The sequence below is a fragment of the Mobula hypostoma genome, chromosome X1 (genome assembly GCF_963921235.1).
Source record: "Mobula hypostoma chromosome X1, sMobHyp1.1, whole genome shotgun sequence".
Lineage (NCBI taxonomy): Eukaryota > Metazoa > Chordata > Chondrichthyes > Myliobatiformes > Myliobatidae > Mobula > Mobula hypostoma.
In genome coordinates, this window is record NC_086128.1 from 11,889,431 (window position 1) to 11,912,635 (window position 23,205).

Consider the following 23,205-nt stretch of genomic DNA (forward strand, 5'->3'; position numbering starts at 1 on the left):
TTTATTAGGTTTAATCCCTTTCAATATTTCACATATTTGCCTTAACGATAGCAATACTTCCTTACAGCACAGGAGGCTATTCAGTCCAAGATCTATGCCATCTCTTTGAGAAATACCACCAGTCCCATTTCCTGGGAAACTTCTCTACCAGAGGCCTAGCCACTCCTTAACCACAACTCTGATTCTCTTTCAGTCACTCACACAGAGTAATTTACAGCAGGTGGGTAACCCATCTACCTGCAGATCATTACGATGAGAGAAGAAACAGAAGCACACGGGGCAAACCTACAGAGTCACGGGCAGAATGTACAAACTCCACACTCACAGCACTAGAGGTTGGATTGAACTTGGAGGCAGCAGCTCTGCCACTGTGCTGCTCCTCCACTGAGGGTCACAAAAAAGTGACAATCCTTCCCCACAGTCTGTCTCCAAACAGCAGTTACATTTTTGTCCCTGATGGACTTTGATTCATAAATGCTTTGTTTATCCAAGATTGTTGTTCACTCTCTAAGCATTGAGCAGTTCAGTATTGCATGAAACAAAGTGTCAATATTCTACATGGAGCATGGGGTGCAAGATTAGTTAGACATCTATCCTTTAGAGTGATGCCAGGTAACATTCCATTTTATATTTAAAAAACCAATTTGCAATTTGGCCAGGATGGAATCACAGATGTGCTGAATTCACTTTCCTTCATACTAATCTTTACTCTTCTCTCAGGATTGATGTCAAATCTATAATTTTAAACCACTGCTATCCCCAATGGCTCACAGGAATTGAGAGGGAAATGCCGAGGATACCCTGTTCTAGAATCAGGATTTTGGGAGGTGGATGTGGTTAGAGAAATGGGTTAGTTGGAATTGATAATGCACCTATAGCAGTGGAGACATTCTACTGCAGCTGTACATGTCATTGGCGGGGCTGCATTTGAAGTACTGTATGCATTTATGGTTGCCCTATTATAGGAAAGATGTGGTTAAACTGGAAAGGGTGCAGAGAAGATTTACAAGGATGAGGACCTGAGTTATACGGGAGAGGTTGACCAGACTAGGTTTTTGTTCCTTGGTACATAGGAAATAAGGCAACCTTGTAGAAGTGCTTAAAATTGTGAGAGGCATAGATAGGCAAAATGGATGGCAAGTCTTTACCCCAAGTACGGGAGTCCAAACCTAAAGGACACAAGTTTAGGGAGAGAGGGGGCAGATTAAAAACAGACCCGAGAGGCGGTGAACATATAGAATGAACTGCCAGAGGAAGTACTGAGGCAGGTACAATAGTATCATTTAAGAAATACTTGGATAGGTACAAAGGGTGGGGCTTCGAGGGAAAAGGGCTGAATGCAGGAAATTGGGACTAGTTGGGTGGTTGCCACGGTTGGGCCAAAGGGACTGCATCGGTGCTGTATTGCTTTGACTGGAGACTGTGCTATGGAAATGCCTCTTCAGATTACAAACATTTCATTGCTCCCTTTGTTTTATGAAGGAAAAGATCCCACTAGAGTTTTAAAAAGGAGTTTTCATTAGGAGTGAGATCTTATACAAAGTGTAGCTAGCAGTCCATCAGATAGCAAAGTTTACTTCCAAATTTTCACTACAATTGCCAAAACACATACAAGAAAAATCCAAGTGCATTTTCAAGTTAAGGTGACTTCTATACCAATTTAAGCAATGCAGAATTAATTATAAAACTAGGAAGATAAATATCCTTTCCTCCACCCTCCAAGTGGTACAGTTGATTACCCAAAGGAAAATAAAGAAATTACAGAACAGCAAATAAATAACACATTGACAGCTCAGATGTTCATACATGTCTGTTTCCCTCTTCCCCAGGACCCTAGCTTACAACCCAAAGCACCAAACCACCCCATTAGTTACTACTCACCAGAATGGGTAAATGCCAAGTCTACTGCTGACGAAGACAAAACCAAACATCACAAATAGTGTGTCGCAAAGTCTTTGATACTTGGCGTAATTGGCTAATTTAGCAGCCTGCAAATCAAAACAGCAAAAGAGTTCATTAGTATCCTGTGCCACAGAGCTGATGAGGCAAAGAGATTAACGCAAGGCCATTTGAGAAAACAGTAACAATGGAAAAAGGAAACTAGTCCCTCCATCTGAATGGTGTCATGCTCAGTACATTCAAGATTAATTTGTACCTTTGAGAATAAGGTAGGTCTGCAACAACCCCCTGTACTCTTACTTCAGTCTAGTTTCAACTCAACACTAAAAGGAGGCGGTTTTCCATATTTTTTTTATATATATATCTATCTCTCTTTTGCATAAGCCGGTGGGTAGACTTTTATTCAAAGCTGGGGGGGTTAAAGCGAGGATGAGCCCTGCATGTTAAATTGCCTGTAGTCAAATAATGATTTCCAATCAAAAAAAGCAGTGTGTCACTGTGTCGCAGGAATGATATTATTAAAAATAGAAAAATAAAATACTTTGATCATTTTGAGAGGCTTAATACTCCTCAGCCACAATTAAGACAACCATTATACAATTCCAGCTGAGAAATGTTGAATAATATTCAGTGTGCACCTTCAGGAGTGATCAGTTTCCCCCCCCCCCCCAAATACCCCTCAACCCTGGGAAAGAAGAGATTCCACAGAATTAATCCTGAAATACTGACAAGACCATAAGATATAGGAGCAGAAATAGGCCATTTGGCCCATCTTGTCTCCTCCACCATTCAATCATGGGCTGATCCAATTCTTCCAGTCATCCCCACTCTCCTGCCTTCTCCCCATACCTTTTGATGCCCTGGCTAATCAAGAACCTATCTATCTCTGTCTTAAATACACCCTCCACATGCCTCCACAGCCGCTCATGGTAACAAATTCCACAGATTTGCCACCCTCTGACTAAAGTAATTTCTTTACATCTCAGTTCTAAATGGATGTCCTTCAATCCTGAAGTCATGCCCTCTTGTCCTAGAATCCCTTACCATGGGAAATAACTTTGCCATATCTAATCTGTTCAGGCCTTTTAACATTCAGAATCAGATCCGCTCTCATTCTCCTGAACTCCAGAGAATACAGCCCAAGAGCTGCCAGATGTCCCTCATACGGCAACCCTTTCATTCCTGGAATCATTCTCATGAATCTTCTCTGAACCCTCTCCAATGTCAATATATCCTTTAAAATAAGAAACCCAAAACTGCACACAATATTCCAATTGTGGTTTCATGACTGCCTTATAGAGCCTCAGCATCACATCCCTGCTCTTATTGGGCAATCGAGGTCAAGTGACCAAGCACTTTGATTGGGCAATTGAAAATTGAAAAGCTCAACAACAAGTAAAAAGAGGGGTAGCTCAAGCTGAGTGGCCAGTGAAGGAGTGGAGCTTTGAGGTTTTGGCAAGCAGAGGCAGAGGACGAGCTTGCTCCCAGTAAGGTAAGGCAAGGCCAGGTGTGTTTCTTTAATTATTTTGATTAACTTAGGAGTTGGTAATGGAGGCAGTAGATAGGGCAGTCCAGTGCTCCGATTGTAGGATGTGGGAAGTCAGGGACAGCACAGTTGTTTCTGATGACTAACCCTCAGGGATCTGTACTGGGTCCAATGTTGTTTCTCATATATATATTAATGATGTGGATGATGGGGTGGCAAATTGGATTAGTAAGTATGCAGATGATACTGAGATAGGTGGAGTTGTGGATAATGAAGGTTTTCAAAGCTTGCAGAGAGATTTAGACCACTTAGAAGAGTGGGCTGAAAGGTGGCAGATGGAGTTTAATGCTGATAAGTGTGAGGTACTACATTTTGGTAGGACTAATCAAAATAGGACATACATGGTAAATGGTAGGGCATTGAAGAATGCAGTAGAACAGAGGGATCTAGGAATAATGGTGCATAGTTCCCTGAAGGTGGAGCCTTATGTGGATAGGGTGGTGAAGAAAGCTTTTGTTATGCTGGCCTTAATAAATCAGAGCACTGAGTATAGGAGTTGGGATGTAATGTTAAAATTGTACAAGGCATTGGTAAGGCCACATTTGGAGTATTGTGTACAGTTCTGGTCACCTAATTATAGGAAAGATGTCAACAAAATAGAAAGAGTACAGAGGAGATTTACTAAAATGTTGCCTGGATTTCATCTCCTAAGTTACAGAGAAAGGTTGAACAAGTTGGGTCTTTATTCTTCGGAGTGTAGAAAGTTGAGGGGGGACTTGATACAGGTATTTAAAATTATGAGGGTGATAGATAGAGTTGACGTGGATAGGCTTTTTCCACAGAGTGGGGGAGATTCAAACAAGAGGACATGAGTTGAGAGTTAAAGGGCAAGTTTAGGGGTAATATGAGGGGGAACTTCTTTCCTCAGAGTGGTAGCTCTGTGGAACGAGCTTCTAGCAGAAATGGTTGAGGCAGGTTCGATCAACACACAAAGTTGCTGGTGAATGCAGCAGGCCAGGCAGCATCTCTAGGAAGAGGTACAGTTGACGTTTCAGGCCGAGACCCTTTGTCAGGACTAACTGAAGGAAGAGTTAGTAAGAGATTTGAAAGTGAGAGGAGGATCCAAAATGATAGGGGAAGACAGGAGGGGGAGGGATGGAGCCAGAGCTGTACAGTTGATTGGCAAAAGGGATATGAGAGGATCATGGGACAGGAGGCCCAAGGAGAAAAGGGAAAGGGGGGGAGGGGAACCCAGAGGATTGGCAAGGGGTATAGTCAGAGGGACAGAGGGAGAAAAAGGAGAGTGAGAAAGAATGTGTGTATAAAAATAAATAACAGATGGGGTACGAGGGGGAGGTGGAGCATTAGCGGAAGTTATCCAACTTCTGCTAATGCCCCACCTCCCCCTCGTACCCCATCTGTTATTTATTTTTATACACACATTCTTTCTCACTCTCCTTTTTCTCCCTCTGTCCCTCTGACTATACCCCTTGCCCATCCTCTGGTTCCACCCCCTCCCCGTCTTTCTCCCCGGACCTCCTGTCCCATGATCCTCTCATATCCCTTTTGCCAATCACCTGTCCAGCTCTTGGCTCCATCCCTCCCCCTCCTGTCTTCCCCTATCATTTTGGATCTCCCCCTCCCCCTCTCAAATCTCTTACCAACTCTTCCTTCAGTTAGTCCTGATGAAGGGTCTCGGCCTGAAACGTCGACTGTACCTCTTCCTAGAGATGCTGCCTGGCCTGCTGCGTTCACCAGCAACTTTGTGTTGCTTGAATTTCCTGCATCTGCAGAATTCCTGCTGTGAGGCAGGTTCGATGTTGCTGTTTAAAGTTAAATTGGATAGGTATATGGACAGGAAAGGAATGGAGGGTTATGCGCTGAGTGCAGGTCTGTGGGACTAGGTGAGAGTAAGAGTCCAGCACTGACTAGAAGGGCCGAGATGGCCTGTTTCCATACTGTAATTGTTATATTCTATACCTCTAGCAATGAATGCCAACATTGCATTTGCCGCCTTCACCACCAACTCAACCTGGAGGTTAACCTTTAGGGTATCATGCACAAGGACTCCCAAGTCCCTCTGCATCTCTGCATTTTGAATTTTTCCCCATCTAAATAATAGTCTTCCCATTTATTTCTTCCACCAAAGTGTATGACCATACACTTTCCAACATTGTATTTCATTTGCCACTTCTTTGCCCGTTCCCCTAAACTATCTAAGTCTCTCTGCAGGCTGTTTCCTCAACACTACCCGCTCTTCCACCCATCTTTGTATCATCGGCAAATTTAGCCACAAATCCATTAATCCCATAGTCCAAATCATTGACATACATCGTAAAAAGCAGCGGTCCCAACACTGACCCCTGTGGAACTCCACTAGTAACTGGCAGCCAGCCAGAATAGGATCCCTTTATTCCCACTCTGTTCTCTGCTGATCAACCAATGCTCCATCCACATTAGTAATTCCACGGGCTCTTAGCTTGCTAAGCAGCCTCCTGTGAGGCACCTTGTCAAAGGCCTTCTGAAAATCCAAGTTCACCACGTCCACTGCATCTCATTTGTCTCCCCTGCTTGTAAGTCAAGACAATATATAAGCTGTTGCTTGATCAGCAAATGCAAGGAAAACCCCTTCAGCTCTGCAGCGAGATCAAAGCAATCCTATTTGGCTCCACCAGAAATTCCAGGCTTCAGGCATTTATCTGCTGGCTACTCCTTCAGTGTGTAACCTGGGCATCCTGTCTGATGAGCTCCAAACTCCAGACCACTATCTACCATTTGCTACCTTGAACATCTCCCGTCACACAAGCACTCCAAGACAATCTCAATCCTTCTGCAGCTACCATCAGACAGGAAGTACAGGAGACTGAAGTCCCAGACCACCAGATTCAAGAACAGTGACTTCCCTTCAACCATTTGGTTCTTGAACTGAATGGCACAACCCCATTCACTACAGCTTTTTGGAATGGGTTTAGTGTCACATGTACTGAGACAGTAAAAAGCTTGTTCATACAGGTCAGTTCATTATACAGCACATTGAGGTAAAACAATGACCACTTTGCATTAAAATGGATTTTGTTTTTGTTCTAATTGTACAGTTTTTACATGAATGAACAAAACTTGTTTTCTGTATGAATGCTGCTTATACAACATGATGTGCCTGTGATGCTGCTGCAAGCAAGTGTTTCTCTGCGCCACTGCATACATTTACTTGTGCACATAACAATAAACTCCACTTTTGACTCTGGTAGCCTCCTCTTTTGCATCTAAACAATTTTCAACTCATTCAGAAACCAATGGATATAGAACAGAACCCACACCATTTACTTTCACCAAACACCTTTGTTTCCAGCTTCTAGCAATCAGCAAAATAATTAAAGCCCAAGTGCTCTCGTTCTGGTCCTGTAGTGTTCATCCAACCCAACCCTTGCCACAATAGATTGGCACACGAGAGAGAATATCCTTCATGTCAGATTTATGGGGGAAGATAAACTGTTGGGATTTTACCAGTAACCACCATAGGTTCAACTGACCTTTTGTTCCATAATGTACAATTCCATGCCACATCAGAGCCAGAGGCATGGAGCAAAAGTCCAGTTTACTAAGCAGCTCCTGCCTTGGGCTTGGCATAGTGGGGTTAGTGACACATCACGTGGGCTGACATTTTAAGGGGACAAGGGTCATACAGAACTTCAAATAGCAAAGTTGAATGGATCTGGGCAAGGACAAGGGGCAAGCCTCAAAAGATCAAACACTGGGTGGGTGGAAACCTTTAATCATATTCTGCAAGACAACAAAAAGGTCAAACTTCAGATTCCCTCCAATCCCCAGATGCTCATTTCAAGAATACTTAAACACTTGTCACCCAGATAGGAGCAGACTGCATGTAGGTGGTTAGTGCTGCCAAACAATCTCAGGCCTGTAAACTATAAAATCAAAGATCAAGTAATTAACATTATCTGAACTGGGTTATTAAACTGGAGTCTTGGACTCCTGCCCAGAGGTTTTCTCCCCACCTTCCTTATCACTGCTTTCACTTTCTGTGGGAACTTTCAATGGGATGGGAGGCAAATCCAACTCTCCAATTGGGAATTGAGAACCAAGTATCTTCCACTATGTGAAGAACTGGAGAATCCCAGCAGGCCGCGATATCCACAGTGAGCCACAAGATATCCTCACCTCTAAAAGGAAATCAGATGCATCGTGAAGGCACATGACGAGTGTTCCAACCCGCACCATGTTGTTGACGTAAGAAAACGTGATTAATCCAACTGTTGCAAGGTGGTGGAGAAACATAATGAGGAAATCCTGCAAGGGAATAAAATGGCAGGCATCAGTCAACTATTAACGGCACAGATACACATGAAAAACTGTGTGAAAGTTATAGCTGGTCTCGTTCCTTTCCCCACTACTTTACAATAACAGGTAAACAAACCACGAAGTTAGTGGGGATAGGGTGGAAGAAAGAATGTGCAGGACCTCAAATCTCAACACAAGACGATGAAGGAGATTCGACCAAGATTCACAGCATAGTAGTTTGCACCAAAATGCAATATGAGCAAACTACAGAGACTGCAAAAGGGTTGAAGAACTAGAAAAAGTTGTAGGAACAGTATGCAAAATATCTGTTGCACTCAATTTTCAGAATCACTTTCCAATAATACAAAAGCAAAGCACTGTAGATGCTAGAAGTCTGTATCAACACATAAAATGCTTCAGATTCAAGTCAGGCAACATCTTGAAGAAAGAGCACGTTTCAGGTGAAGCTTTAGGATGAAGCTCAGGGTTTAATGTGGTGACATGCATGTACTCTAATAAATTTTACTTTGAACTTTGAAGAGGAGAGCGAACAAACCAAAGGCATGAGGGATTAAATGACAGGAAGATGGTGCAGGTGAAAGGGATGGTAATAGGGAACATGCCTGACAGTGGAGAATGTAAAACTACCCAGGAAGTATGGAGTAAATGCTAGAAATCCACAGAGACATGTTGTTTATCTGCAACTGGTTGTCTAAGGAATTTTATTATTTCTAATGTAAAATCCTCACCACCAAATTAATCTCTCAAATTAATATAGTCAGCTGAATTTTTGATCCCAAGCAAAAGGGAAGGAAAATGAAAAAGTGGCTCCCCAAACATTTAATGACAAATAGAAGGAACCTCAGGAGGTCAGTTAGCATCTGCACAGCCAGATGGGCTGAGTGCTCCTTCCATGCCAAATCACTCAAACAACCAGTCAACATAGAGACAGAGACAAAGTGTGAACTTTGAGGAATTCATTGCAACTGGACATATGAATTTCATGCGAATTATTTCATTCAAATGGGAGATGAGAGGGTTGCAATGAGAAGTCTCTTGGCTTATAAATAAAACATCAGGTACAAGATAACTACAGCACTGTGCAAGAGTCTTAGACACCCTAGATTGGTTGATTGATTTATTTTAAAAATATGGTTTCAGCTGGTACGGCCTCCACAGAGCCCCGAACTCAACCTCATCGAGGCTGTCTGGGATGACCCAGAGAGACAGAAGCAAGCAAGACAGCCAAAGTCTGCAGAAGAACTGTGGGAAGCTCTCCAAGATATTCTGAACAATCCACCAGCTGACTTTCTTATGCATGACAGTGTACCCAAGAGAATTGATGCAGTTTTAAAAGCAAGGGTGGTCACACCAAACATGATTTGATTTAGTTTTGTTTTATTGTTTACTGCTCTTTATAGTAATTTTTTTTTGATACTTAGGAACTTCCCATTATCCTGACAGCATCTTCACTTTTCAGAATTTATTATTTATTTTTAAAACATGTGCCCAAGGCTTTTACACAGTACCACAGGTATTACTTCCATGCAACTGGATTTGAGTCAAATTAGTCAGAGCCCCTCAATTTGTACATACTTCATTGGTTCAAGGAATTATTGCTCAAAATATTATAGTTATTAAGGCCACATTTGGAGTACTGTGTGCAGTGTTGGTCTCCCTGCCATAGGGAGAATCTGATTAAATCAGAGGGGGCATAAAAAGATTTACAAGGATGTTACTGGGACTGGAGGGGTAGGGTTACAAGCAGAGACTGAACAGGTTGGGACTGTTTTCCCTGAAGCCAAGGAGACTGAGAAGTAACCTTATAGAAGGATACAGAAATCATGAAGTGTACAGATAAAGTAAATCTTTTCCCCACGGTAGTAGAGCCCAAAACTAAGTTTAAAGTGAGAGATCACACTCACACCCCCCCCCACCCCCTGCCGCAGAGGAAGAGGTAGAGGCAGGTACGATCACAACATTTTGGACAGATATGTGGATAGGAGAAGTTTAAAGGGATATGGGCTAAACACAGGCAACTGGGACTAGCTCAGTTGGGCATCTTGGTCAGCATGGACAAGCTGTGCTGAAGGACCTGTTTCTGTGCTGTTGAACTTTTGACCCTATTCTTCCGTCATCCATTTTAATCATTTAAAAAATAAGAGTTGGGCAGCTTAACAGCAACACCTAATGAATGGGTTAATTCTTCTGACAGTGTAGCAGACAGGAACATCAGATGGCATTGATGCATCTATGAAGGCCAGTAGAAGTGGCCCTATTCATAGCCTGCTGTTTTGGAAGGACAGGCCACGATAGCAATGACAATTCAATCTGGGAGCACGCGAGTGTGGACTTTACACAGAGTGTATGTGCACCAACAGAAAGAACTATGTCACGTGACTGGCAACAATGAATATAGAATTGAGTCAGGTTTTATAAAAACAAACATTTATTAAACTCTGTTCAATATATGAAAAAAAACCGAAAATCTTAACCGGAAGTAAACCGCTATGTGGCCATTTAACAAACCGCCACTCAGTACTAGTTCTTAAAGCGGTAAATGCGAAAAGAGTTCTTAAAGTGGTAAATTCGGAAGTCCAAGAGATTTATACAGTCAATTAGGAGAGACTTCCCTGAAGTAAAGAGTTCCTCGAAGACACGATGTCATGCCAATCCCAGCCGGATCCTGCCTTGTCCGCAGGATTCACGACGCCGGAAATAAAACAGTTTAAAGGCACTGACCTTTCCCTCTAGATACTAGATCCTGCACAGCCTTTTCTGCCACTTTTAGTAGAGGCTATCTCATGCAGATCACTCTTTCTTGAACGAATTCAATAATGGTCGATCCTTTCAACCATCGAACGACTCCTTTAGGTTCTTGTCTTCACTCTCCAATACTACTGAAAAGATACATCAACAAACCTGGCAGAAATTGGTTGAACTACCAGTCCAACACTGTTGTACCTTACAATAGAATGTAAAACTCCCATTTTAAATCGGAACTGTGTCATAATGCAAATACGCAGCGGAGCAGAGTCTCTGGCTAACGTTCTAACTGGAAAACTAACTGCGTCACCAGGGGTCTACACATATACCTGGTGAGAACAGTTCATCACGTGACTTCACATCGGTGGGAAAATTACATCAGGTGACCTCCAAAAGACCATTACATCATCCTCATAAGACAATCACAAGATATCCATGAGGTATGTAACAAATGAAAGCAGGAGGCCATTTGACTCCTTGTGTCTGCTCCACCATACCATTCCATCATGGTTGACCTTTACTTCAGCGCCATGTTCCTGTGCTAACCCTATATCCCATGGCTCCCTAAAAAAAGAAAGAAGTCTGGTTTCATGTTCATGTGTGCACAGCAAAGCCTGAAACTGAAGGAGAGGCCTGCCAATGCTGCCTGGGAAATATTCCAGAGACCAAGAATCTACTTGACAGCTCCCACTATCATCATTGAACTGGAACCATTCCTTGGTCAGTCATGGGCACAAGCACACAGTGACTGCATGCAAACTCATACGAAGGAATGTGTCTTCCTTTGCTATATGGAGAAAATGCAGAGTTGAGGCAGCAGGGCCTGGGCCCTAGGCCCTAGAGGAAGGCATGAACAAAGGTCTGATCAATTTAAGCGCCGGGCCAGATTGAGGCAGCAGGACCCAGGCCGAAGACCATATTGAAGTGGCAGGGCCAGGATCCAAGAGTGAGGAACAACCCAAGGTTTGGACGATTTAAGCACCAGGCCAGTTTGTAAAGGTCAGTGTGTCAGGCTGGAAGAGCGGAACAAGCTGGTTCAGCTCGCTGTCCTGAAATTTACTTGTCTCTGCACTGGCCTGCAACTAATGGGCTCCTGAATTGGTTGCAGTGATGACTGGCTTCATGGCTGTGGACTCACTTTCGTGAACTTCAATTCTGAATGTTATTTGCTTACTTTTATTGTTTGCATGATTTGTTTCCCCCCCCTCCCCCCTCACATTGGGTGCTTGGTCTTTTCATTCAAGTGGGTTCTACTGAGTTTCTTTGTTTTGTGGCTGCCTGTAAGGAGGCAAATCTCCATGCTGAATATAGTATACATACTTTGATAATAAATTAACTGAACTTCAGAAATGAATACAAATATGATGCAAGTCTATAAAGTTCAAGGAGTTAAGATGATAGTTCAAGTCCCAGGCAGTTCAACTTTCACAGACTGCATACGGGAAAACAAACCTTTTACAGCAAATGAAACCCATGTGATCAGAATTAAGGAGGAAGCTGATTAAACAAAGCTAAGGGGTGAAGGAAAGGCAAAATGCTACACCAGCTCTCAGTACACTGCGAGATCAGTGCAAACAGCAATGCTTAAGCCTGGTGGTGATAAAGAACACAGAAGAAGCCAAGAAGGAGCCATTTAGAACTGTAGTTGAATGAATCATCAGAACAAAATGGTTGCAGCCTATACAAATGACGTACAACAGGGACAAGTTAGAAAAAAGGCAAATGGGATCTTTTCTGCACTAAAAAAAAAGTTTCATTAAATACAAAGCAAAGACAAAAAGGAGCTTTCCCAACAGTTTCTAATACAAATAGACCACACAGTCAAGGCATGGGTGAGTTTTGGTCTTTACATTCAACAATCACTGGTAGGAATTCACCCAGGTCCTATGACCAATGTGAGGCAACATATCATGCCCACGACTATCAACACAAGCTGCCAAGCTGAACCCTAAAAGAGCCCAGGTCAGATACTACTTCCAAGAGCTGAGGAGGAAGGAAAGGGGAAAGTTAAGGCAGCCACGAGTATGGGAGAAGTGTATTAACATATCATAAGGCGGTCACTGGGTGGGTACCACTTCAAATCCACACTTCGCAAAAATTTAAAAATGTCCACCAACTCCACCAGTTGAGTCAGTGGTGTGTTTTTTTTTAAAAAAGAAAAAAAAACGATAGTCCTATTTGAATCCAAGTTCTCAACTTAGACTTTGGCAATAACTGAATTAAAGGTTAAATGCCACAATTAAAACATTTTTTTTTAAAAAAGAGACAACCAAGTTGGAATTAAACTTGCAGCTGGTAAGGTTATGCTTCTGACCATTTCTGAGCAGAGATCATTCAGTTTGCAAACATACAGTCTTTAATTTAAAAGCAAAGGTAATTAATTTATGAAATGTTGCACTCATATGACAAGCAGCTGAGTGATCACAAGACTATCGAAATCAAAGATGCTAGTCTTAAGCATTGGGAGAAGTCATTTTAAATTGCTAATGTCACCACTCTCTCAAGGACCCCATCAAAATTGTCGATGTACACACACTGGACAGAAATAGCCCCAGAGGGACATGGTGACTTGCTTGTAAAAAGTCTGAAAAATTTGTCAATCTTCATTCCAAAGCATTAAAAAAAGATTGCCATCCTTGCAGTTTCTCATATCCCTTCATTTTCTGGAGTAATCTCCCATGTGGAGACTTTTTAAAAAAAAAATGCTTGAGGGTTGACTGCCCTTCTAGGATTCAAAAGACAGAAACAGACTATTTGGCCTATTCATTCCACACTGACATTTATGCTCCACTCAAGCCACCTATCCTCCACTATTTCTATCAGTACAAGCCTCCATTCCTTCTCCTTCATCAGCTTTTCCAGTCTGCCCCCGTTTACATCCGTGCCATTTACTTTAACCTCTCTTTGTGGGAGTGAGTTCCACACCCAATACTTTCTGGATAGAGAATGTTCTTCCAAATTTCCCACTGGATTTTTTGGTGACCTCCTTCCTCATAGGGAAAACATTTACTGCATGCACTTCAAATTCCTTCATAAAGACCTCTATTAGGTCAATTCAATGAAGTAGTAGCAACCAATTAGACTGAAGAAACAAACCTGGGGTCAGTTTAGTTTGAGACTGATTGAATCACTGGATCAACTCCCCAATTAATCAGGAAGCATGTTGGCCCTTCTTAAACCGATGAAAGGAATTTCAATTATCTAACTGCAATGCTACAGAATTGAATTTATTTATGTATTATTCACAGTATTTATCCACTACCCCTCAGAGAACTCCAGCACTACTCTCTTCCCGGGGAATTAGTTGAGTGAATATTACAGCCTGCCAATCAAATTCAGAAACAAATACCGTCAAGCAGTTCTTACAGCCAGTTTGGATAACGTTTTTATTCCAAACTGTAATTGGGCAGACAATTTTTTTTTAAAATCTCAGAGGCTTTTAAGGTATCCTTGAGAAAAAGTGAAATATGTTCACTGATACTTGGCAATCTCCAAGGCTTGAAGGTGGAAGAGCAGCATTCAGGATGGTATTGAGCACTGAGCCTATGTGAGCAAATGGTAGTATTGCAGACAGGCAAAAAATTTTGCAGCATATACATGGGCTGAAGGGTTTTCTGTACTGTACATCTCCATGACATGGTGGAACGATTGCATCACCTCACAGACTGCTTACCCTATCAGGTACTACCTGTCCCTTCTCAGAGTCATATAACACAAAAAGCAGGCCCTGTAACCCAAATGGTCCATGCTGACCAAAATCCCCATCTAAACCAGTCCCATTTGCCATCTATAGCCCACATCCCTCTAAATCTTTCCTGTCAGTGTACCTGTCCAACTGTGTTTTAAATCATGTTAATATTCCTGCCTCAGCCACTTCCTCTGGCAGCTTGTGCCATAAACAGACCAACCTCTGGGTCAAAATGTTGCCCCTCAGGTTTCTGTTAAAATCTTGCCCTCATCCCTCTCAACCTACACCTATGGCCTAGTTTTTGATTCCCCAACCCTAGGAAAAAGACTGAGCATACACTACACCCATGTCCCTCAATTTTAGACACCTCTGAGTCCCATCCCATCTGTGGAGAAGTCTGCATTTCTTGCATAGGCCTCATCAGCCATCTTATAGCCCACATAACTGGAGGGGAAACAAATCATCCCCCATGTCAAAAGACTGCCAGAGGACTGATTCTTTATGCCTTTGAATTGCCTGGGTTAATTACTCAGAAATTCATTCACAAGCAAAATCACTACAAAAAATGGATTAGGTTCAACTTTGCTTGCATAACACAAGGTGGGAAAACTGCAATCACAATACCAAACAGATAAGCAGCTTTATTTAGTACAGTACTTGTCAATGTAAGTAGCCACTATCTGCACACCTGCTGCCAAGAGGCTTTGTTGAAACTATCTGGCACAAATAAAGACGACAAAGCAAATCAATTAAAGACAGAAAAATAAATGCTTGGAAATTATCTTTATGGTAATTATAAAAAGTTGGGCAAATGCAGGGTAAAAGTTGCTCTCACATTCAAAATACACTTCCAATTGCAAAAGCAAAAAAAAAATCCAAAAGATATTACTATCTAGAAATAAAAGAAAAACACAAGAAAAGTTCCAAGAGCACTGCTGTGATTTCCACTTCCAGCAGTTAAGCTTTCTGAATCAGAACCCAGCCCAGAAGGTAGCCATTTGGCCCATCAAGTTTGAACCAGCTCTTTCAATTAATGAGCTACAATAAAACTTAATAGGCAAACAGTTAATTATTAGTTTTAACTTGCAGAACCAGCCCCAAAATCCAAGCCTACTGATTCTGTCTGCAGTGTAACCATGTCGAAATAAAAAAATCAGTTTGAAGGTCAAAATATCCTTTTTGGGCTACTTATGATTCAAGATCAGTTATTGAGCTTTGGTTCTGTTAGTATGCAATTTAACAGTTTTATACATTGTACATCTTAGTGATGCAATACTCTCATATCTGCTGTAAATGAACTCTCAGTGTATGCAAGTGGCAACAAAATCAATTGGCAAAGGACAGAGAGACAGGAAGCAAGTTGTCAAGCTAGAGAGAAAATGGGACAGATGGGATTACTGTGTTAAAGGCCAGCACAGACAAGATGTGCCCAACCACCTTCCTCTCCATCACTAAAAGTGACCAAGTACATGAACAGAAAGTTATAGATAATGGATAGAAAGGTACAGGCCAATTGCAGGGAACTGGGCTGCGACCAGTTCAAGTGGACAATTTAGTCAGCATGGATGAGATATGAAGGGCCTATTTCTGTCCTATGTAAGAGGGACATAGACAGGGTGAAAGTACCATCCCCATCCCCCCCCACCCCACCAAGGGAAGAGCTCCAAAAAAACTAGAGGGCAAGGGTTTGAGATTTGAGGCAAGTGATTTAAGGACATCAGGAACAGCCTCTTCACACAAAGGGTAGTGCATATTTGAAATGAGGTGCTAGAGGCGTTTAGTTAAGTACATGGATAGGACAGGTTTAGGGGAATAGGCTAAATGCAGGCAAATGGCACTAGCTCACTGGCCAAACAGTCAGCATGGATGAATAGGGCTGAAGGCCCAATTTCCATACTGTATAACTATGACAGCAATTTTAAAATGTAATTTGACCAGCATCTACAATGCTGGAGTTCCCAAGCACTTTAAAAAGAGATTACACTAATGGTTGGCTCTCAATAGGAAACCCAGCTGCTTACCTTTCTTTTAATATCTGTAAACTGTGAAAACATCAGTGACCAGTAGAATGACAGCTCCATTACGTAATAATAATACATGTCAAATACCAGTTGCTGCAGGAAAGGACAAAAACATTTGACAAGGTTTAGCATCATACATTAAGGGAATATAGTCCCTGTACAAAACACAAATATTACAAGCTAATGAGAGCTATACACATGGTTGAATGCATTATATTTAGATCAGCTTTTGCTTTATTAGAAAAAGCCAACATTTTTCTCAGCAAAATGCAACTGATAGTTCTGCTATACGCATTGAGACAGATTAGAAACATAGAAAATAGGTGCAGGAGTAGGCCATTCGGCCCTTCGAGCCTGCACCGCCATTTATTATGATCATGGCTGATCATCCAACTCAGAACCTGCACCAGCCTTCTCTCCATACCCCCTGACCCCCGTAGCCACAAGGGCCATATTTAACTCCCTCTTAAATATAGCCAATGAACTGGCCTCAACTGTTTCCTGTGGCAGAGAATTCCACAGATTCACCACTCTCTGTGTGAAGAAGTTTTTCCTAATCTCGGTCCTAAAAGGCTTCCCCTTTATCCTCAAACTGTGACCCCTCGTTCTGGACTTCTCCAACATCGGGAACAATCTTCCTGCATCTAGCCTGTCCAATCCCTTTAGGATTTTATACGTTTCAATCAGATCCCCCCTCAATCTTCTAAATTCCAACGAGTACAAGCCCAGTTCATCCAGTCTTTCTTCATATGAAAGTCCTGCCATCCCAGGAATCAATCTGGTGAACCTTCTTTGTACTCCCTCTATGGCAAGGATGTCTTTCCTCAGATTAGGGGACCAAAACTGCACACAATACTCCAGGTGTGGTCTCACCAAGGCCTTGTACAACTGCAGTAGTACCTCCCTGCTCCTGTACTCGAATCCTCTCGCTATAAATGCCAGCATACCATTCGCCTTTTTCACCGCCTGCTGTACCTGCATGCCCACTTTCAATGACTGGTGTATAATGACACCCAGGTCTCACTGCACCTCCCCTTTTCCTAATCGGCCACCATTCAGATAATAATCTGTTTTCCTATTTTTGCCACCAAAGTGGATAACTTCACATTTATCCACATTAAATTGCATCTGCCATGAATTTGCCCACTCACCCAACCTATCCAAGTCACCCTGCATCCTCCTCACAGCTAACACTGCCGCCCAGCTTCGTGTCATCCGCAAGCTTGGAGATGCTGCATTTAATTCCCTCATCCAAGTCATTAATATATATTGTAAACAACTGGGGTCCCAGCACTGAGCCTTGCGGTACCCCACTAGTCACTGCCTGCCATTCTGAAGAGGTCCCGTTTATTCCCACTCTTTGCTTCCCGTCTGCCAACCAATTCTCTATCCACATCAATACCTTACCCCCAATACCATGTGCTTTAAGTTTGCACACTAATCTCCTGTGTGGGACCTTGTCAAAAGCCTTTTGAAAATCCAAATATACCACATCCACTGGTTCTCCCCTATCCACTCTACTAGTTACATCCTCAAAAAGTTCTATCAGATTCGTCAGACATGATTTTCCTTTCACAAATCCATGCTGACTTTGTCCGATGATTTCACCGCTTTCCAAATGTGCTGTTATCACATCTTTGATAACTGACTCCAGCAGTTTCCCCACCACCGACGTTAGGCTAACCGGTCTATAATTCCCTGGTTTCTCTCTCCCTCCTTTTTTAAAAAGTGGGGTTACATTAGCCACCCTCCAATCGTCAGGAACTAGTCCAGAATCTAACAAGTTTTGAAAAATTATCACTAATGCATCCACTATTTCTTGGGCTACTTCCTTAAGCACTCTGGGATGCAGACCATCTGGCCCTGGGGATTTATCTGCCTTTAATCCCTTCAATTTACCCAACACCACTTCCCTACTAACATGTATTTCCCTCAGTTCCTCCATCTCACTGGACCCTCTGTCCCCTACTATTTCTGGAAGATTATTTATGTCCTCCTTAGTGAAGACAGAACCAAAGTAATTATTCAATTGGTCTGCCATGTCCTTGCTCCCCATAATCAATTCACCTGTTTCTGTCTGTAGGGGACCTACCAGTCTGTAGGGGACCTACCAGTCTTTTCCTTTTTACATATCTATAAAAGCTTTTACAGTCAGTTTTTATGTTCCCTGCCAGTTTTCTCTCATAATCTTTTTTCCCCTTCCTAATTAAGCCCTTTGCCCTCCTCTGCTGAACTCTGAATTTCTCCCAGTCCTCAGGTGAGCCACTTTTTCTGGCTAATTTGTATGCTTCTTCTTTGGAATTGATACTATCCCTAATTTCTCTTGTCAGCCACGGGTGCACTACCTTCCTTGATTTATTCTTTTGCCAAACTGGGATGAACAATTGTAGTAGTTCATCCATGTGATCTTTAAATGCTTGCCATTGCATATCCACCGTCAACCCTTTAAGTGTCATTTGCCAGTCTATCTTAGCTAATTCACGTCTCATACCTTCAAAGTTACCCTTCTTTAAGTTCAGAACCTTTGTTTCTGAATTAATTATGTCACTCTCCATCTTAATGAAGAATTCCACCATATTATGGTCACTCTTACCCAAGGGGCCTCTCACAACAAGATTGCTAATTAACCCTTCCTCATTGCTCAAAACCCAGTCTAGAATAGCCTGCTCTCTAGTTGGTTCCTCGACATGTTGGTTCAAAAAACCATCCCGCATACATTCCAAGAAATCCTCTTCCTCAGCACCTTTACCAAGTTGGTTCACCCAATCTACATGTAGATTGAAGTCACCCATTATAACTGCTGTCCCTTTATTGCACACATTTCTAATTTCCTGTTTAATACCATCTCCGACCTCACTACTACTGTTAGGTGGCCTGTACACAACTCCCACCAGCGTTTTCTGCCCCTCAGTGTTACACAGCTCTACCCATTATCGATTCCACATCTTCCCGGCTTATGTCCTTCCTTTCTATTGCGTTAATCTCATCTTTAACCAGCAACGCCACCCCACCTCCTTTTCTTTCATGTCTATCCCTCCTGAATATTGAATATCCCTGAACGTTGAGCTCCCATCCTTGGTCACCCTGGAGCCATGTCTGTGATCCCAACTATATCATAATCATTAATAACAATCTGCACTTTCAATTCATCCACCTTGTTACAAATGCTCCTTGCATTGACACACAAGGCCTTCAGGCGCTCTTTTACAACTCTCTTAGCCCTTATACAATTATGTTGAAAAGTGGCCCTTTTTGATGCTTGCCCTGGATTTGTCAGCCTGCCACTTTTACTTTTCTCCTTACTACTTTTTGCTTCTACCCTCACTTTACACCCCTCTGTCTCTCTGCACTGGTTCCCATCCCCGTTGTGAACTAACCTCCTCTCGCCTAGCCTCTTTAATTTGATTCCCACCCCCCAACCATTCTAGTTTAAAGTCACCTCAGTAGCCCTCGCTAATCTCCCTGCCAGGATATTGGTCCCCCTAGGATTCAAGTGTAACCCGTCCTTTTTGTACAGGTCACGCCTGTGCCAAAAGAGGTCCCAATGATCCAAAAACTTGAATCCCTGCCTCCTGCTCCAATCCCTCAGCCACGCATTTATCCTCCACCTCATCGCATTCCTACTCTCACTGTCGCATGGCACAGGTAGTAATCCCGAGATTACTACCTTTGCAGTCCTTTTTCTCAACTCCCTTCCTAGCTCCCTATATTCTCCTTTCAGGACCTCTTCCCTTTTCCTACCTATGTCATTGGTACCTATATGTACCACGACCTCTGGCTCCTCACCCTCCCACTTCAGGATATCTTGAACACGATCAGAAATATCCCGGACCCTGGCACCAGGGAGGCAAACTACCATCCGGGTCTCTGGACTGCGTCCACAGAATCGCATATCTGACCCCCTTACTATCGAGTCCCCTATCACAACTGCCCTCCTCTTCCTTTCCCTACCCTTCTGAGCTACAGGGCCGGACTCTGTGCCAGAGGCACAGCCACTGTCGCTTCCCCCGGGTAAGCTGTCCCCCCCAACAGTACTCAAACAGGAGTACCTATTGGTAAGGGGCACAGCCACCGGGGTACTCTCTATTACCTGACTATTCCCCTTCCCCCTCCTAACCGTGACCCACTTGTCTGCCTCCCGTGGCCCCGGTGTGACCACCTGCCTGTAACTCCTCTCTATCACCTCCTCACTCTCCCTGACCAGACGAAGGTCATCGAGCTGCAGCTCCAGTTTCGTAACGCGGTCCCTTAGGACCTGCATCTCGATGCACTTGGCGCAGATGTAGACGTCCGGGAGGCTTGGAGACTCCAGGGCCTTCCACATCCGACACCGAGAACAGCAAACTGCCCTCACACTCATACTGCCCCTCTCTGCAAATAACTGAAATATCAATTAGGACTGAAATATCGATCACATTTCACACTGTTGTACAAAAGGACTCTACTTCTAAAATTTAAAAAATAGACGGCTTGAATACCAATGTTTGAAATATACGAACTGAGGTTTTTGCTATCAAGTGACAAATTGGGAGTGATTAAATAACTCTTTTTTTTCTTCCCCCCACAGGGGAAATAGATTTTTTGGGTTGGATTATCTCAATTACAGCACAATGTGCCTGTTTCTAATTAAACATCTGGTAGACTATGTAACAGCCATTAAAATTTACTTCAGAATTTGCTGTTTTGCCCCTGACCTCATTCTTTCCCTCTTTCAGTCACAAACAAAAAGTAGTCGAAAGTAGTTCGACCAATGGATAGGTAGCAGCAACTGTATTTTAGAACCAATTGATCCATACAAGGAGGATATACAAAAGATTCATTCGGACAATAAGGCAATCAGACAAGACAGCATTTGCCCTTAGAAAGCATTAAGAATTATAGTTATCTATTTTTTGTAAATAGTTTAAAGTTATATTCTTATGCCAGAGTTCTGAAGCGAAGTCAGCAACAGGTAGCATTAGTGTTGTTTCACTCCCCACACATGCTGCCTGACTTGCGGAAATTTTCCAGCATTTCATTTCGTCTCATTAAACTAGTTGGAATTCAACCTTGGTCCCCAGATGTAAAGAGGCATGCAAGTGAATACCCACAGGAAATGTTGTTTTAAAAAGTGTATAGATTAAAAAGTACAAGGTAATCCTTTTAAGAAAAAAAAACATCAAGTTAGTAATTAGTCTCAGCTTATTAACACAAAATGGGTGTGGTTTTATCAGTGACTTGTTTGGCAATAATAACCAGTCATTTCTGTTTCTGTGACACCAATTTCTGATACTGTAGTACTGATCAATACAATTCCTGTGCAAAAGGTGTAACTGCAGGGACTGGAGCACAACAGAATGACTATCACCTGCTGTACTGTTAAAGTAACTGGGCTATCTGAGGAAAGCTATCCCACTTTACAATACCAGCTTAGAGGCTAGTTGCTCACAGCAGTTGTGAAAATGATCTTCTAACTATGACAAGAAACCAAAGACTTAATCACACATTTTAAAATGAGGAATTAAGGAAAAATTAAAAGTTTGCTAAAAATTACATTTAACACTGAAAGGCAAAGAGGAGCTCTGATCAAAGACAACTGTTCAGAGAACCAACATGTGTTTTTAAATTTTAGAAGTAAACAAATAGAAAGAGGACTAAGCATTGCATACAAGACTTGGGACATCATGTTGCAGCTGTATAAAACATTGATTCGACTGCACTTAGAGTACTGTATACAATTCTGGTTGCCACACTACAGGAAGGATGTGGTAACATTAGAAATCGCAGAAGAGATTCACCAGGATGTTGCCAAGAATAGAGGGCTTTATTTACAAATATACATTTGACAATAAAAAGCACAGGTTTAAAGAGAGGGAAGAAATTTATAGGAGATTTAGGGGTATGTTTTCCTACAGATGGTGCTGAGTACATGGGACCAGCTGGCAGAAGGGGTATTAGCAGCAGATACAATGACCATGCTTAATTTGGACAGGTACTTACATAGGAAAGATGTAGAGGGATACAGACCTAATGGAGATGAACAGGATTTGCATAGATAGTGTCATGATTAGCATGGACAAAGGTGGGCCAAAGGGTCCAAACATTTCTATCATTGGATGACAGCATTTCTGTTGTTCAACTCTCACCTGATATGGGTAGTTGTACCAGCAATGTCGTGTGTCCCAGAACCAGGGAGCCTGAAAGAAAGCAGAGGCTTAGTTTGGTTCTGCAATGACCATTTGATGGACTGGTAGTCAACTGAAAAAAAATTAGAAATGTTCTTTTCTTCAAATGCCCTCTCTTTCCCCCCCCCCCAGCAGTTTTCATTCCTCTTTATGGCAGTAACTCAGATGCCAGCAACTCAGTAGCTCATCCTCATTGAATTCACCCACTGAGCTAGGAGAGCCAAAGTTAAACACTAACCCAACAAATGGGGATGGGGCAAGTTAACGGGGAGAGCCAAGCCTGTCTAGCCAGCCCTTTACATGAATTTTGAGTTTAAAAAATGCACAGCCCCAAAACCCTAGCATCAGTATTACACATTCACTGAAAACAGAATTTGAAAAAGACAACCATAACCAGGACCTTATCATTGCCCACAGTGGAGCAGATTCCTCACTCTATTTAAAAAAAAAATAGTGCTATCTCACTGGAGTCCATTGGTAATGGATTGAAGATGCACTATAGCACAGAATCCATGCTGATGCACTAACCCCAGTACTGAAGCAGTGTTAGACTGGTTGTCATTGAGAGGAAGGACTTAAATTGAGGACTACAGAGAAAGATACCAGTGCACAATTCACTTCCCTTCAAATATCTAGTCCAATACTTATCCCTTTTGAGGGATAATACTTACCCTCATTTACCTCATTGCTGACTGTGGGAGCTTGTTCAGCAAAACTTGACTGTTGGATTTCTTTGCAACTGTGCCACTTTTCAAAACCTGGCTGCCTATTCACTGTCAACACCTGAGAAGCTCTACGGTCAAGGACTGTAACTAGCAGGCAAACACCTCTATAACAAGTGGCACCAATGGGCAGCACCAAAGTCAATCCCAGCCAAGTTGTGGT

At 42.5% G+C, this 23,205-nt stretch overlaps 1 protein-coding gene across 2 annotated transcripts in view; it reads right to left on the bottom strand.

Annotated features, from left to right (window-relative positions):
- cers5 (ceramide synthase 5) overlaps positions 1–23,205 on the bottom strand; it is a 132,131-nt gene that overhangs the window by 31,268 nt on the left and 77,658 nt on the right. For both annotated transcript variants that reach the window (XM_063037017.1, XM_063037016.1), the window contains exons 5-8: positions 22,282–22,332; positions 16,157–16,249; positions 7,562–7,690; positions 1,882–1,988 (exon numbers count right to left, since the gene is read on the bottom strand). In XM_063037017.1, coding sequence (XP_062893087.1) covers positions 1,882–1,988; positions 7,562–7,690; positions 16,157–16,249; positions 22,282–22,332 — 380 coding nt within the window. The remainder of the gene's footprint in view (positions 1–1,881; positions 1,989–7,561; positions 7,691–16,156; positions 16,250–22,281; positions 22,333–23,205) is intronic.